The 16,132-nt window shown below is 39.1% G+C and overlaps 2 protein-coding genes across 2 annotated transcripts; one reads left to right on the top strand and one right to left on the bottom strand.

Moving 5' to 3' along the window:
- Window positions 1–215: 215 nt before the first annotated feature.
- On the top strand, window positions 216–5,661 carry LOC118822338 (F-box only protein 44-like). Its single transcript, XM_036591315.1, has 6 exons — window positions 216–474; window positions 580–829; window positions 3,681–3,795; window positions 3,965–4,060; window positions 4,136–4,271; window positions 5,518–5,661. The coding sequence occupies exons 1-6, from the start codon at window positions 406–408 to the stop codon at window positions 5,659–5,661; spliced, it is 810 nt and encodes a 269-aa protein (XP_036447208.1). The 5' UTR covers window positions 216–405.
- Window positions 5,662–6,550: 889 nt separating this feature from the next.
- Window positions 6,551–15,352, bottom strand: cdc42l2 (cell division cycle 42 like 2). The gene is made up of 6 exons (XM_036590925.1): window positions 15,279–15,352; window positions 11,730–11,863; window positions 11,498–11,570; window positions 10,346–10,455; window positions 9,970–10,167; window positions 6,551–7,823 (listed from the first exon to the last, which is right to left on the bottom strand). The coding sequence occupies exons 2-6, from the start codon at window positions 11,832–11,834 to the stop codon at window positions 7,734–7,736; spliced, it is 576 nt and encodes a 191-aa protein (XP_036446818.1). The 5' UTR covers window positions 11,835–11,863; window positions 15,279–15,352; the 3' UTR covers window positions 6,551–7,733.
- Window positions 15,353–16,132: the final 780 nt, after the last annotated feature.

Below are 16,132 nucleotides of genomic sequence, written 5' to 3'. Positions count from 1 at the left end.
ACCCTTTTGTTATGCCCCCCCGACTTGGAGGTTTTCCAGCCTGCCGTAATCCCCCACTGGTTTGTTCATGGAGAATAGGTTTTAACTGGTTGTTTCCAGTGACTGTTTTTTATAGTACTTGATTGATTGTAAATACTCCAGCACATGGGCAGCAGCAAAGGCACAAGGAGCACGGCTAAAAAGAACAACAAGGAAAAAAAAAAAAGGAAGAGGAAGTAGTCTATGACGACAAAGGAAGTCATCATAAAAACTTGTGCCTCTAACACGGCCGTTTTTAGTTTCATTTGTGTGCAGTTAGCCTTGGAGAACCGGCCTGACCCTCCCAGCTGAATACAGCAGTGGGCCATAGCTTACAGGAACGTTACTGCACTGTACGAGATAAGAGAGTCAAGTCAAATTTAGTCAATGAAGAGGAGGGCAAGGAGGGGGAGGAGGAAAATGGATCAGTCAGCAAATAGGCCAGATGGTCAAGATGTAAGTTTGTGACCTGCATCAGAGTAGAGATTCTGTTTTGAGTGAGCGGAAGCTCTGAGTAGCTGTAAAGAAATGTCTTTTTCTTCTTGTTGTCCACTGCCTCAGTGTCCAGATCTGCCTGTTGCTGTTATTGAGGAGATCATTCTGAACCTCCCTGCTGACCAGGCTCTGCGTGTGTGCCGCCTGGTGTGTCGCGAGTGGAAGGTGGTGGTGGACAGCGCTTCATTCTGGAGAGAGAAGTGCCGCAGAGAAGGGCTGAAACCCCGCTGCATCACCACGGAGCTCTGGGACTGGAAGACCTTCTACTTTCTTTTTAAGGAGGCTCGCAACCTTCTGAAGAATCCCAGCGCAGACGGTGAGTCGGAAATGGACTGACTGCTTGTGTAACGTTACATTTTTCACAATTGAGTCAAATTTGCCATTGGAAGATCAACACTGTAGAGCTTAACATACATTCTACTTTATTTAACTCGCCTGAGCTACTTACAAAGACCTTCATGAGTTAATTCAGAGTGTAAAACTCTGCTGAAAAAAAAAAACATTTTAACCATTAAGTGTTTCCATTGGTTCCTGATGGTTTTGTAATATTTTGGCTTTTTTAGTGAGTTGATATCACAATGTAAAAGATCCTAGTGGTTTAACAGGTGACCAATGGCTGATTCTAAATGCATCTGATGGTTTCTTAATGGGATCTAAAGGTGTTCTACAGGAAAGTAGTGGTCTCTACTGAACAGCAATAAGCCAATTCCTTTTAGAAAGCAAAACTATTTAATCGTAATGGCTTCTAATGGTCCTTCTTCAGCAGGGAAACAACATGATGGTCCACTGACTTATAACCGGGAAAACAGCATCTCTGTCGTTGCCACTCCAGGCCCATGTAACTTTGGAGGAGTGGGCACGAGACCTCTCGCAAGAACTGTGTAATGCTTTACAGCACAGCGTCCAACAACTATGTCCTCAGCTAGCTATAAGAAGTTTGCTCGATAATCCCAGTATGGATATAATGTCAGAGGCTGTTAAGAGACCGAAAAAAACATCAAGCGAGGAAGAGAAAAAGAGAAAGTGAGCAAGAGACTGGACAAGAGTAAATCTCCCACTGGCTTTTACTCGTTGATGAGAGCTAAAAGAGATAAAAGAATGCAAGACTGTCTCACAGCTAACGGGAAAACAACAAAAACCAGAGTGTCATTTATGAAATATTGCAACGTGGCTGTAACCTTATCTGTATCATCTCATGGAGTTTTCTAATTATCCAGATGTCAAAAGTCATCTAACCACAGTCCCATTTCAGGCCAGTGTCACACCAAAAAGTTTGGTTAGTCTTTGTCAATCTCACACCAAATAAGCCTCGAAAGTTTGCGACCTCCTGTATTAAAATCATGTAAAATGTGGCAGCGTCACACTAAGGCCCAATCCCATTTATTCTTTTTATCCCTACCCCTTGTTTTCGAGTGTCACCCTAACCCCTTGGAACCGAGTTACAAGGGGTAGTGGTTGAAATCTCGCCCTACGAAATGGGACCCTCAAATATAAAAAAAAAAAAACAACACAGAACATTTCTTCATTAACAGCTACTAGAGCTGCTCTATAGGCGACTCGACCCGTCTTCAGTGATAACAGAGCAGGGTAAAGTTCAGCTCCTCACTGCTGGGCTTTAGTTACATTTAGGGCATCATGTGCCTTAAAAGAAGGGGGCAATTATTTATTACCGTCCACTGCTAATTCTTTGGTGATACGAAGCTGAAGTGAGCTATTCACTAAATGGTGTAGCAGTTACATTCTGGCGCTTCAGGCATCAGAACTATTTAAGGTGGAACGGGAAAGTTAGCTAGCTACCGAGACATTAGCATGCTATTAGCGAGTTTTTTATGCTTGTTACAAAGAAAACGACCATAATACATTGAAACGACATTAAACTAAGATAATACAGTGGTTATCGTAATTTTTTTAACTGAGAAAATTCTCACATTCATGGGTTTCTTTGTTCAGCCATCTTGCCGGTTTTTCTTTTTTTCTCATAACACTCCATGGGGATGAGCCTCTGAAGCCACTTGGGATGAGCCTCTGAAAAACCTCCGTTTGTAGGGTCATGTAGCCCTAACACTTCGCCCTACCCCTCTATCTCAACAAAAATCGGGACACCCTACTCCTAGACGTGAACGTGCAAAACAGAGAGCTAAGGGCTCAGTGGTAGGGGCGAGGGGTGAAATGGGATTGGGCCTAACATACTAATATTTTAACACGCCTCGGATTGAGCTCTGGTTTAGGTGCTTGTACTTCAATCATGGGAGGTGGGGTGTCAGGGTTTTGTTTTCTTTGACCCATTACCCAGATTCAATTATGGTAACTATATAAAGGACCAAAGAAACCCTAAACAGTTCTGCGCTGCACCCCTTCAAGAATCAAATTCGAGTGATATGCATATAGTTCTGGTCCTATTTTTGAGAATTTCTGGCTTTATCATTAAAGGCCAAACATATCAATGGTCGGGGGTGGCTGGTAGCCTAGTCGCAAGAGGTGAGCGAGCAATCAGCCCGAATCGGATTACATACCCCTGGATGTGCACCTGGGCAAGGCACCCAATCCCCACTGCCCCAAGTGGCACCGCTCTGCTGGCAACACTGTACTGCATTGGGCATTGTTAGTCATGGGGCTGGGCAATGTGATGAGATTTAGCATTGTTGTGGTAAATTACTAACAATACAACACAAAATATCTTTTATTAGAATACTGTCCAACTGCATGTTTCATTACAAACAGGGCATTAGTCCTGCTTTAACTAATAAAAAATTTATTATATTCAAATGTGTTCAAATTGCACTGCTGGTCCTTTGCTGTCTGTCCAACTGATCAGACATCGGAAAAAATTGATATCATGAAATATCATGTATCGTGAAATTTCTTGAAGTATCAGGATATATTTTTGCCATATTGCACACTAGTTACAAGGACCATTTTCCGTTTTAAATGGCTAGCACAATGCTGTCACCAAAAAAAAGACATGATTACTCAAAGAACAAAGTATGACGCACAGATTGTCCCATTAGATGTGTAGCTATGACTTCTCCAGAATATATTTAGATAAGAAAACAATCAAAAAGATCAAAGTGTGACACTGGGACATCCCAAATACTAGCAGCATTTCACATTTGGCCTGTTACTGTATCACTACTACTACCAACAACTATTCTTGTTCTCTTTTGTAGAGAGTTTCAGTGGCTGGGAGATCATACAAAATGGAGGTGACGGGTGGACCATTGAGCGCATATTTGCACCTCACCCAGATAACACAGTAACAAAATGCTTTGTTACTTCTTACCAGTAAGTTCTCAATTTTAAAATGACTACAAATTCTTTTCACTGTTCATATATTGGACACTAGTAACTTCCATGCTACTTATTTGTTGCATGCCACCCTCTACTGCTCTATATAATAAGCTGGAAATATAATAGAAGCAATTAAGTTATCAATTTTAACTTATTTCCTCAGTTCATGCCTGAAATGTCAGCTGATTGATCTGGAGAAGGAAGGTTACAGTCCTGCGTTCCTTGATGAAATGCAGCCTGACATTGTGATTTCAGATTGGTGAGCATTCGTTTATTGGGGGGGCGGTGGGGATATGTAGATCACATTCACTGAAGTAATCTTCTTTTTGTACAGGTATGCCCCACGGCGTGACTGTGGAAGCAAATATGACATTTGCGTTGAACTGCTGAATCAAAACCAGGAGGCAATCCAAACCTTTCAACCAGAGAGTGTCTTCTTTCCACAGTGGAATGATCAGCAATGGAAAGAGGTGGATAACATATTATATGGAATAAAACAGTATTCAGAAAAAGGGACTTGACAAATCTATACATAGACTGACTGATAGGCTCTGCCTTACCCTTTAATTTGGGATCAGAAAGCTATTCTCCCTTTAGCAGGATTTCAAAAACATTGGCAAAGTGTCTGCAGGCATCCTTAGATTAAATTTAATACTGACAATAAGAGAGTTTCACAGACCCAGATCAAGCCTAACCCTTGGCTTAAAAGAAATCGCATTGCAATTTATTCTGAGAACAAGCTTAATTCATGTCATGGAAACAATTTTTTAAAATTTCATTTCTAATGTAATTTAGTTCTACATGTGCAATGACTATATACTATTTCTATTCTCAAAGCAGCTTATATCCATATCAGACTGACTCTGTGTTTGCTAGCTCAAATGATTCAACAGCGAGTGAATTATTCATTGTGCATGACACCCTTTACCAGGCGTTACTGGGTGATTATGAGCAGGATTACATTAAAACCACTGTTACACACCAAACACAATTTTTCAAATGGGAAAAATGCAAGATTTTTTTGTCCCCTTTTCGATTTCAGAGACTGTTGACAGGCGACATAAACTTGTAACTAACATGATCAGGATTATCCTTTGTCCTTTGCTTCAACATGTAAGGTGCTGCATTTCAAACGCAGATAAAACTGGGCTACAGATGTCTGAACTACAAGCAAAACAAGTTTCAGCTCCTGAACGAGGGCTCAAACTCTGTGTTGCTTTCACTCTTATCAAATTTGAAAGTGGCAACCAAGGGCACCCTCGGCCTTTTTTGTGAGGAACAAAGGATAGCTGTCATTTAAGGACATCTGCAATTTGTTTATTTATTCATTCAATAAATAAATAAAGTGGCCATGGATTTCATAAGTTTTTCCTGTCTGCTTGTTTCCAAGATGTTGTTGAAATCGGTCAGAACCTGTTTTAACTTCATTTAGTGGATATGACTTTAAAAAGATAAGCCTTCCAAAAAAAACAGAACTTAATTAGAATATGTTAATTTTCTATCACAATCCTTTAGATTTGGTTATGGAATGTATGTAACAGGTACTCAGTAATCCGTACCAGAATACAATTTTAAAGTAATCCTCCTAATCCTGCCTCTTAAAGAGACATAGGCTGTCTGTATCCTAATCTAATCCAAATATAAATTCAAGTTAAAGGGTAACAATTCTGAAGGACTTAAATGCATAAAATGATGTTCCTCTCTGCTGTATTTTAGATGAAACATGTCTTTAAAAACTACGGACGAGGAGTTCGCTTCATCCGTTTCACTCATGGAGGTCAGGACACAAAGTGCTGGGCAGGCTACTATGGAATACGGGTCACCAGCAGCAGTGTTAAAGTGTGCCTAACAGCAGGGTGATGTTTACACCCACTACTACAGGAATTACTGTGTTGTACTTGTGCCTTAATCCACACCACCTCTTTTAAAAATACTGTATGGGGGGTGTATTTTGTTTCTAGAGATTATATGTGTTCAGCATGCTACTCTTGAACATATTCGTTGGACCTTCAAAGGTTCCACTCTAAGATTTAACAAAATATGGCAACCCTGGACCACATCCACTTATATCTAACTTAAAGGCTATCTGATTCCTGCTTAATGCGTGCCATTTCTCCTGTTCTTTTATTATTTACAGTATTTTCATTCACACTAAAACTGACTTGGTTACATATATCATTTTTTCCTCACTTTATTCCTTTGTACTTGTTCGTATGTTGCACAATAAAAAGATCTGCAAAAAGGAAAAAATAAAAAATATATATTTGAATTGTTGAACGGCAAAGGATCACCTTTACATCATTATTTAAAGTATTTAGTTTCCTGTTATGAATTCCAATCAATGAAACGAGTCTGGTGAAATGCATTATTCACACTGAGCATTTCTGTGATGAACGATGGAACATGGCCAGTAAGTGCTTTAATAGATAAAAAGAAGCCAGTGTGTCTCCTGACGCACAGCCAGAGATGCCTTTTCATATAGTATACAGTGATGAGATGTATGGGTCACCAGTAATCAATCCTAAAGCAGAGAGGTACAGTAGTTTAGAGTATTTTGTTTTTAGAGATTAGGGGCAAAAAAACAAAAACAAAACAAAAAAAACACCTGTCTTTGTGCGCCGCTGTTGCAGGGCTTATAATAATATTGTATGCCCTTTGAAACATGCTTCGCCTGCCCACTTGTGGTCTGTGGCCCAGTGGTTGAAAAGCCCTTGCTTTAGTACATAAGAGATTTGCTTTGAACAATAAATGTGTTTGAAATGCTGGAAATGTTTATTTCTATGTAATATTCACATGTAATAATTCTTTTCTGTAACGAAACATTCAATATAAAAATATATATTAAAAAAAAAAAACATGGGTTTTGCATTTGAACTGTTGAATGGCAAGGGATCAACTTTACATCATAATTCTTTTGAACGTAATTATAAGTTCATCAAGAGAGTAATGAAAATTATACATATAAATAAAAAAAACTGAAGGTTGTTCAAAGAAGGTCAGGACTGACTGATCCAAATGAACATATGAAAAATATGGGATTTAACATGACCACAGTTCTAATTTACAGACGTGTTAAAGTGTATGGAAAGGGAACTTCCATCCATTTCTCGATCCATCTGTCTTAAATTTAGGTAAGCCAAAAATAAATAAATAAAAAAAAATAATAAAATAAAAATCCTAATAACAAACTGGAAAAATCCTTTATGAATTCATTTTAGTGAAAGTGATCGACTGTCTTCATATATTTTTAACTTTTGGCCCACTTTCAGAAAAGTTCTCTATTACAGTTTTTGAGTTGTTCTAGGTTACCTGTAACCTAAAAGGTATAGCCATCAAGGTCTGTATGCTGGTACATTAATCAAGCCTGAGCCCATGTGATCAGACACAGTAACACTTACTAGTTCCCAGCTTTTGTGGAGACCTTTAAAAGTATTTCGAATAATTGGTTAATTTGTATGAAATAAACACCATAATTATTGCTGCCATTCCAGAAATGCATGAAAAATATCCAACAGGTTATCATAGGATATTTGATCTTAATATTGTCAGAATTCACCACAAATAAATAGCTGAACTGAAAAGCACTCTTTAGCTTTAAGCACTACATCACCTCCATGTCAGAAGAGGACAATTATGACACATTTGACAAATCAAGATAATCTTAACTGACCACAAAGTTTTTTGCCAAGTAATATCTTACACTCATTACACATATCCACTTTGCTCAACTGAGGTGGCATAATATTTCAAGGCAAATATGAAAAAGAAAAATAATGGTATTCGAAATAGTTCAATTCACTTCCTGATAATTGTTTCAGATTAAGAACCAAAAGTGGTTCAGAATCAAAACTGGTTCTTGTGTTTAGTTTCCATTTTCCATAACCGTACATCATGATGATTTATGCCTGACAGGACCTACGTAAAGGCTGAACTCATAAAAGAACACATTTACGCTTCTTCTTAGGCTCCGGGGGCTCCAGGGCAGCTAGGATGGCCTCATCAAATACATTCTTCAGCCCTTTCTGTAAATAAACAGCAAGGAAATGAGTTAGTCTGATCAAGAACAGAAGCCGGAGCAGAATAAGACCTGCATCCGTGGTATTTATGCTGAGCACAACATCTCTGGCTATAGTGGCAGAGCACTGATAAAGCCCTAATTATGCGTTAGGAGGCACATTAATCTCTCACCAGTGACCATCCACACTACTGACACCATGAATGCTGCCATGATCAGAGAAGCTTAAGGGTGGTATTGTGGTCCAAGATGTGATCTCATAACGATGGAGAGAAGAAGGAATTTGGCTTTAAATGTGGGCAGAATTTATCGGAGTGATGGAGTTTGAAATGTCTAAACTCTCTAAACTGGGGATTCCAGTCCTGGAGAGCTGGCTTCCTGCACAAATGGGTGACTTTCCTGCACAAACACACCTGATTCAACTCATCGGTTACCTGCCAGATTTAGCTGGAGTATTAGAGTGGTGGGGGGGCCCTCTGGCCCTCACATTCCCACCCCTGTCCTAAACCAATCTTGAGCGTTGGATTTTATAGTGGGACAAGAAATTGCTCTGGTCTGCTTGTCAACATCAACAATAAGCTTGTCGATGGTGCCACAGAAGACTGACAAGAAAGACCGCAATTAAGCTATGTTCACGTTACAAGCCTGATTTCACAAATCTGATTTTTTGCTCAAATCCGATCTCTCTGACACGATGGTTCACACTTGTTTAGGTAGGTGACTCAATTCTGTCATTAATGTGAACGAACCGATGTCCTGAAATGACCCGTATGAGCACATCCTACTCAGTAACGTCACGTGAATGAATCACGTTCATCATCAGCAAACAGACTAACGAGCAGAACGAGCTTCGCTGAGAAGATAAATAACTCTGATCAGCTCTCAGCTTCATTATTAGAGCGAGACGAAGGAGAAAAAGGTGAGATGAGCTGCTTTTCCACCGTTTACAGGCTTTAACTTCTGTTTGGCGCTGCTGCCATGGTAACACTGAATGATGATCCACGCGCAGTGGAAAAAAAGCACATCAATTCCGATCTGAGCATCACATTAAGGTCACATGGCCATAAAACGGATACGTATCCGATCTAGGGCCACATATGAAAATTGCTCGGGTTGGATTTGAAAAGATCAGATTTGCGTGTCCACACAGCTCTGTAAACAGATCCGAGTCACATCAGGGCAAAAAATCAGATTTGTGTCACTTCAACCTGGTAATGTGAACTTAGCCTTAGGCATGCACCATGTATCTGCATTCTCTTCCCAGGAAAAAGAATTTAGATATATATATATCATATTTTATATTATATTTATATATTTTTCCCTAGGATTCATTTCAAATGAGTTTGCCAAGATAAGTTGCTTACAATTTTCAAATTTCATTTGTGAAACTTTGCCTTGAGTTCAGCATTGCTGAGGTTTGTCACAAGTCCTCAACCAACAGTGCTACTGTTTGGGCCGTGTTGACCTGTGCTGAATATACAAACGGGCGTAAACGCTAAATTTAGCAGTGTCTAAGCACATCTTTAACATATCATCCCCACTAGTTATGAATAAACACATAAAAAGAGCTTGTAAAGCAAACTGTCAGTTGGGAAACTCTACTACTCACTGTTTATGGTACATGAGTTAGCCAGCATGCTAACTGCTAGGCTAGCATCTGCACACACAAGTCACCCAACTGCCAACAACCGTGGCAGTTACATACTCTTTTTTGCACAACTCAACGTGCTAGCGAGTATATTGCCATTGTCGGAAGAAAACCTCGTATTTCCTTTTTGACATTTTCAGTTTTTGACATAATTTGAAAATATTTGTTACCCTTTACATTGTGTGTAAATTTCGTGATGATAGGACTAAAAGAAATGACCCAAATTTACTTGGGAAAAAAAGTCTGGTTCCACTGACTTACATTAAAAGTAAAGCAGGTTTTTTCTCCTGTAAAGTTACCATTTTGGAGATACAAGGTTTTCTTCCGAGTACAGTGATATAATTATGTTTGCTTTTGTGTCTTTACTGTTCATGTTAGTTAGCTAGTTTGCCAACTGCACCAATCTTCTGGTCCAGCCTTGGCCACACCCCTTTTCGCAAGATATCTAAACTGCAAATCTGAAGTGTGATTGCAGATTAAGGCCTGTGGTTTAAAGTCTACTCACCTGTGTTAAAGCCGAACATTCCACATATTTCACCGCTTTCAGGTCCCTGGCTAGTTTCTCTGCCGTTTCGGGAGTGATGGGCTTCTGCTTGTTCTTGGCAAGCTTTTCAGTAGTTGAGGGATCGTCTCTAAGGTCAATCTGCGTTCCGACCAATAGGAATGGGGTCTTTGGACAGTGATGGGTAATCTCAGGGACCCACTGCATGCACAAGGAAAGACAGGAAAGCTTGTAAACACACTTCTAGGTCGGCTTGGCAGGTCTGAGATTAAACACTTTGATGGGTTTCAAAACATCAACACCTTAATCTCACAAAGAGAAAACAGAGCAAGAAACTGTTGGCTGTTGTTGGTTGAATTTTTCCAAAATCAGATCTTACTTTTTCTTTGACGTTTTCAAAGGAAGAGGGTGAAACTACAGAGAAACAAACTAGGAAGACGTCGGTTTGGGGATAGCTCAGGGGACGCAACCGATCATAATCTTCCTGACCTAGAAACAGAGAAAATGACATCCTTTTAGATTTGTGGCTAAAATGCATAAAATATAGGCCCAATCCCACTCCACCCCTCACCCCTACCACTGAGCCCTTAGCCCTCTGTTTTGCATGTTCTTGTCTAGGATTAGGGTGTCCCAATTTTTGTTGAGATAGAGGGGTAGGGCGAAGTGTTGGGGCTACATGGCCCTCCAAACGGAGGTTTTTCAGAGACTCCAAACAGAGTGCTATGAGGAAAAAAAGAAAAAACGGCAAGATGGCTGAACAAGAGACCAAAGAAACCCACAAATGTGAGAATTTTCTCAGTTAAAAAAATTACGATAACCATTTTATTATCTTAGTTTAATGTCGTTTCAATGTATTATGGTCGTTTTCTTCATAACAAGCATTACAAATCGCTAGTAGCATGCTAATGTCTTGGTAGCTAGCTAGCCAACTTTCCCATTCCACCTTAAATAGTCCAGCGGTTTTGACACCCAAAGCGCCAGAATGTAACTGCTGCACCATTTAAGGTGGAACGTGAAAATTCGAACAAGAAGCTGGTGAATACCTGACTTCAGCTTCATATCACTGAAGAATTAGCGGTGGGCGGTAATAAATAATTGCCCGCCTCTTTAAAGGCATATGATGCCCTAAATGTAACTAAAGCCCAGCAGTGAGGAGCTGAACTTTACCCTCCTCTGCTGTCACTGAAGACGGGCCGGGTCGCCTACAGAGCAGCGCTAGTAGCCTCTTAATGAAGCAGTGTTTTTTTTTCCCTTATTTTGAGGGTTGTCCAATTTCATAGGGAAAGATTTCAATCACTACCCCTTGTAACTCAAAAACAAGGGGTAGGGGTGAAAAAAAAATAAAATAAAAATAAAAATAAAAATAAAAATATAGGATTGGGCCTTAGTCTCACCATCTGCAGCACTTTGAATGGACAGGACAATTTTTTTTTATCCAAACTCTCTTTAGCATCTTCTTTTATGACTTGAGGTATAATATTTTGTTCTACAGACATTTTATGCATGTTTGTACAATAAGAAAACACCATACCTGCAGTGTCAAATAATCCAAGAGTGTAAGGTTCACCGCCGATCATTACAGTTACGGCATAGTTATCAAACACCTGAAAAAGAAGACAAATGTTATGCAGCTATGAACTGACTAGGTTTTCTCTTTGGTTTGCACACAGAATTATTAAAATAGATGCATTAATTCAACACATACAGTTTAAAACTATGGACCACAATGTGAACATTGAAGAGGTTGTATTCAGTGTACTTACTGTTGGTACGTACTCTGAAGGGAACTTGTTTGTGGTGTATGAAATCAAAAGGCAAGTTTTACCCACAGCACCATCTCCAACTACTACACATTTAATTGTCTGCATTGTTGCACTGTGAATCTGTGCTCTGGTATCTGCAACAGGGAGAGGAAAAAGGATCTTTACTGGTCATATATTTGAATAACGTTTCATGTTACATTTATAAGAGGTTATATGAGAACAATTAAATGTCAGAAAAGCTTTAGATTCATGGGTCAAAATATAAGATATATGAAATAGAGCTGGGAAATATGATGATATTAACTCTTATGCTCGTGGGTATATTTTAGTTTTTCCATCTGAATTTACATCACCAAATCAGTAACTGCATGAAATAAATGTAAATCTTTATTTTATTTATTTATTTTTTTGTAAAAGTTCCCCTCAAATGAACAGAACGTGTTTTATGATCATACACATATAGCTATACGCTTACAATTTACTGCTGAAAGCCAAAAATCTGACACGCTCTTTGTATTATTTTATAAAATCATTTTTACAGAGCAGATCACTGAAGAGACGCCATCTGTTTATAGTTTATAGCCCAGATTTGTGGACAAATGGGTCGACTTTCAGTAGACAAAAACTTGTAAGTTCAGCTTCTTTGATTATAAAGTTTAAAAATTACATCACCATCTATTTGACTGGAAAGAAGACAGTTACAGCTCTCATATGACCCCCACCTTTTGAATGTAGCTTATGAAATATGAAAGTTATGAAGAATATGACGAAGTGTGTTTTGGAACCAAGGAGTTTAAAAGGTTAATAGTAATTGTGATAAAGCTCATCATAAAATGCTTTTCTAAACTAATCATGGATATCAGTACTTAAAAGCGCCTTATCTTTTGCATGTTTGATTACAAAAAAAGTATAATTAGTCCTGTTTAACTGGATTAAGTGCAGCACAGTGTGTGAAATTTTTAAAACCAAATCACTGAATGAATAGTTTTTCTGGTATTTTTCAAAATGTGGTCCTACTTTGTCTGTTCTAACTTATGAGACGTCTGAAAAAATAAAAAGTGACATACCGTGTATCGTAAAAACGTCTCGTAGTATCGTGCTATGACATTTTGCCATATCGCCCACCTCTAACATGAAACCATCGAGCGAGCATCACCATGAACACACTAGGGGTGGGAATCTCTAGGCACCTCACGATTCGATTACGAATACGATTCAGAGGCTGCGATGCGATTATAAAACGATTATCGATGCATCTTGATGCGTCTTTTTTTTCTATACAGGATTTCTTTTTTCTCACTGTCTGAGGACTTGGTAGTTTTAAAGCAGAGTATTTGTAACGATCCATAATGAATTTAATTCCAATATCTTTTATTAATAAATCAAATTGAAGTGATGTGGCAAGTGAACTGGAAGGCTCTCATTCACTGCTCTTGTTTGGAGCACATGAGACGCTGCTGCCACTCATCTGTGATAAAATGCGCTGTTACGGTGAAATAAGATCCAGAGGCACTGGGTGTCCACGCAGCATGTTAAAGCTATTCTACCCGTTTTCTGTAGTGATTTCATAACTTTGGTTTTGGTCTCGTTGTAGAGCGTGTGGGGGATCGCTGTGTCAGTAAAATATCTTCGAGACGGGACGCTGTATCTCGGCTCCAAAGTGTGCAACATAGCGCGAAAGCCCTGGTTCTCAACAACTGAGAACTGGCGTGCAGACTGCAGATCACATAGCAATGCAGTCTCGCCGAGCTAGTAGCGAACAAAAAGGCAAAGAGAGAGATTTAAGACGAACATTCGGAGACAAATGGACTTATTCGCATTTATAAGAAGCTCAGTTGGTTTCCTGGTATGTTAAATCTGCAACAAGAGACGTCAAACACTCAAAAGTTGCAAAGCTTCTCTTTCGAATTTTCCCGTTCCACCTTAAATGGTGCCGTATTTACATTCGGCGCCTCAGTCAGAATTTAAGGTGGAACGGGAAAATTCGAACAGGAAGCTGGCGAATAAGAAGCGACTTCAGCCTCGTAAAACAGTCAAACTTTGAGAGACATTTTACAAGAAACTATTCAACTTTTGACGGAGATGGGAGGAAATCGGCGATAGCTGAGCTAAACCTTAAAGCAGAGTCTGCATTTTCGTATATATTGTTTAGCCCATACTAGGACATCATCACATACTGAGACATACTGGACATTAAATGCTGAGGCTCCCAAAGTGGTTTGATTTTTGTTGAAAGGACAAAATGGCTCTTCTTATCATTTGTGTTGTGACTCCTGACCTAACCTAGCTTTTAATGCAGAGGGAGCCGGTCGGATTTCTCACTCATCCAGTGGTGTTTTTGTTATGTGCCGCCACAGACTGTCCGGGCGCTGCACTTTCCCACTTCCAAGTTCCGCCTTTTGCGTTCCGTCAACATTACGTTACAAATTAAATATTTAGAAAATCGATTTTTGACATTTGTGAATCGATTCAGAATCGTTCACATCCGCATCGCGATGCATCTAAGAATCGATTTTTCCCCCCACCCCTACTATCTACCAGTTAACCATCTCTTAAAACTGAAATGCTTTTAGGAGCTCTGGCTGCAATATAGGAGCACAGTTTTGCCCAGTCAGTGGGAAATGTTTTTCCAATCACTTTTTATGGTTTTAATACAGGATGAGAAGCATTTCTTGTTGGATCTCAGTTCAAACGACTGCAGCATCTATATAAGTGTAGATAGCAGAACTACAGCTGCTGCCTTTCCTACTGAACAGCTCAGTGAACTGTAGCTGTTGCAGGGCTATGAGCAAAGACAGAGGCCCTGCAGCTGAGAGTCGACAAAATACCAGTGAGTAGTGCGGGAAAAATGTGGGTCCTGCAGGTATGAAGATGCACCACTGATGTAATGTTACTTAAACTAGACTATTGGACGTAATTCAAAATTACCTGAGAAGAAGAAAAGTTACAGATACGACAGGAAACCCTGGCAGGGTCGTTAGGAGAGGAAGCTAACGTTAAATCTAGCCAGTTTGAGCCCATTTTATATGCCAATATCCAGTGGTGTGACTGTAAGTGTATGTATTTTCAGCAATGTTCAATGTCTGTGCACAAAAATGTATAAGTTACACATTTTAGTGACGATTTGGTCAAACCGCCTTTCGTTGAACTGGGCCAAAACACTAAATAAGCTAAGTTAAGCTCCCAAGCTCAGCGTTTAACGTTACTCTGACGATATTTACATCGATCTAACGTTGCCTTCAGTCGTCATGAGGTGTTGTGACATGGCCATATTTCACATAAACAAAATAACAGAGCCAATATGTAACAAGGTTTAACATGATACGAGGCTAGCTAGTTAGCCACCAGCTCAAACTGAGCTCCGCTCATTATCGCTGGGAAGCTAACCAAGCTAACTGGTTTCCCATCCGCTAACTGGCAAATTCCCTGTTTTAAAGCCATGACAAGCCCCGGACTTCACAGAGGAAGGTCAGCCATCATCACACTGACACTCTTTATTCAGTGTTGGTTACAAAGTTTGAGTCTCGAAGATGTGAAATCGTTTCTTACCACAGTCGTTTCCACCGATCCGCGAACCGAACAGCGGCGAGCGAGCAACTCGGCAATCAGGACCGAGAAATTTTCCGGTGGCCGCCCAAACAGTTTTTCCAAAGTAAAAGTCCCTCTGTTGTCACTTGGCAAGAACATAAAATTATTACTAGAATGTGGTCAAAAAGTGCTATAAAGGGTGGCTGTTTCATTGTCATATATAAATATAAAATTAATCATCTTAATATATTCAGATTATTTAGATTCTTAGAAACACAGTGTTTCCAAAGTAAAAGTACCTCTGTTGTAATTTGGCAAGAACATAAAATTATTACTAGAATGTGGTCAAAAAGTGCTATAGAGGGTGGCTGTTTCATTGTGATATATAAATAAAAAAAATCATCTAAATATATTCAGAGTTTTTCCAAAGTAAAAGTACCTCTGTTGTAATTTGGCAAGAACATAAAATTATTACTAGAATGTGGTGATAAAGTACTATGAAGTGTGGCTGTTTCATTGTGATATATAAATAAAAATATCATCTTAATCAGATTATTTAGATTATTAGAAAACTGTTTTTCCAAAGTAAAAGTACCTCTGTTGTAATTTGGCAAGAACATAAAATTATTACTAGAATGTGGTCATAAAGTACTATAAAGGGTGGCTGTTTCATTGTGATATATAAATAAAAAAATTGTCTTAATAAATTCAGATTATTTAGATTCTTAGAAAATAAATTCAATTAAATATGGAGCCCCAGAAAAGACATGGGGGAAAAATTAACATGGGTTTTTACACTAACATGGGTAAATTACACTTTAAAATTACAAACTCGCCCAGAAATGTGTGGGTCACCTTAAAACACACTTAAAACA

This window comes from Colossoma macropomum, unplaced genomic scaffold (genome assembly GCF_904425465.1).
Source record: "Colossoma macropomum unplaced genomic scaffold, Colossoma_macropomum, whole genome shotgun sequence".
Taxonomy (NCBI): domain Eukaryota; kingdom Metazoa; phylum Chordata; class Actinopteri; order Characiformes; family Serrasalmidae; genus Colossoma; species Colossoma macropomum.
Note: the sequence above shows the minus strand (reverse complement) of the source record. Positions and strands in the feature narration are given on the sequence as shown.

Excerpts from the sequence above, each read along its gene's own strand:
- LOC118822338 (XM_036591315.1), top strand. The coding sequence starts at position 406 with ATGAAGAGGAGGGCAAGGAGGGGGAGGAGGAAAATGGATCAGTCAGCA. Across the intron at positions 475-579 it reads ATAGGCCAGATGGTCAAGAT|TGTCCAGATCTGCCTGTTGC; the intron begins GTAAGTTTGTGA and ends CCACTGCCTCAG. Across the intron at positions 4,061-4,135 it reads GACATTGTGATTTCAGATTG|GTATGCCCCACGGCGTGACT; the intron begins GTGAGCATTCGT and ends CTTTTTGTACAG.
- cdc42l2 (XM_036590925.1), bottom strand. The coding sequence starts at position 11,834 with ATGCAGACAATTAAATGTGTAGTAGTTGGAGATGGTGCTGTGGGTAAA. Across the intron at positions 11,571-11,729 it reads CTTCAGAGTACGTACCAACA|GTGTTTGATAACTATGCCGT; the intron begins GTAAGTACACTG and ends CTTCTTTTTCAG. Across the intron at positions 7,824-9,969 it reads AATGTTCGGCTTTAACACAG|AAAGGGCTGAAGAATGTATT; the intron begins GTGAGTAGACTT and ends GTTTATTTACAG.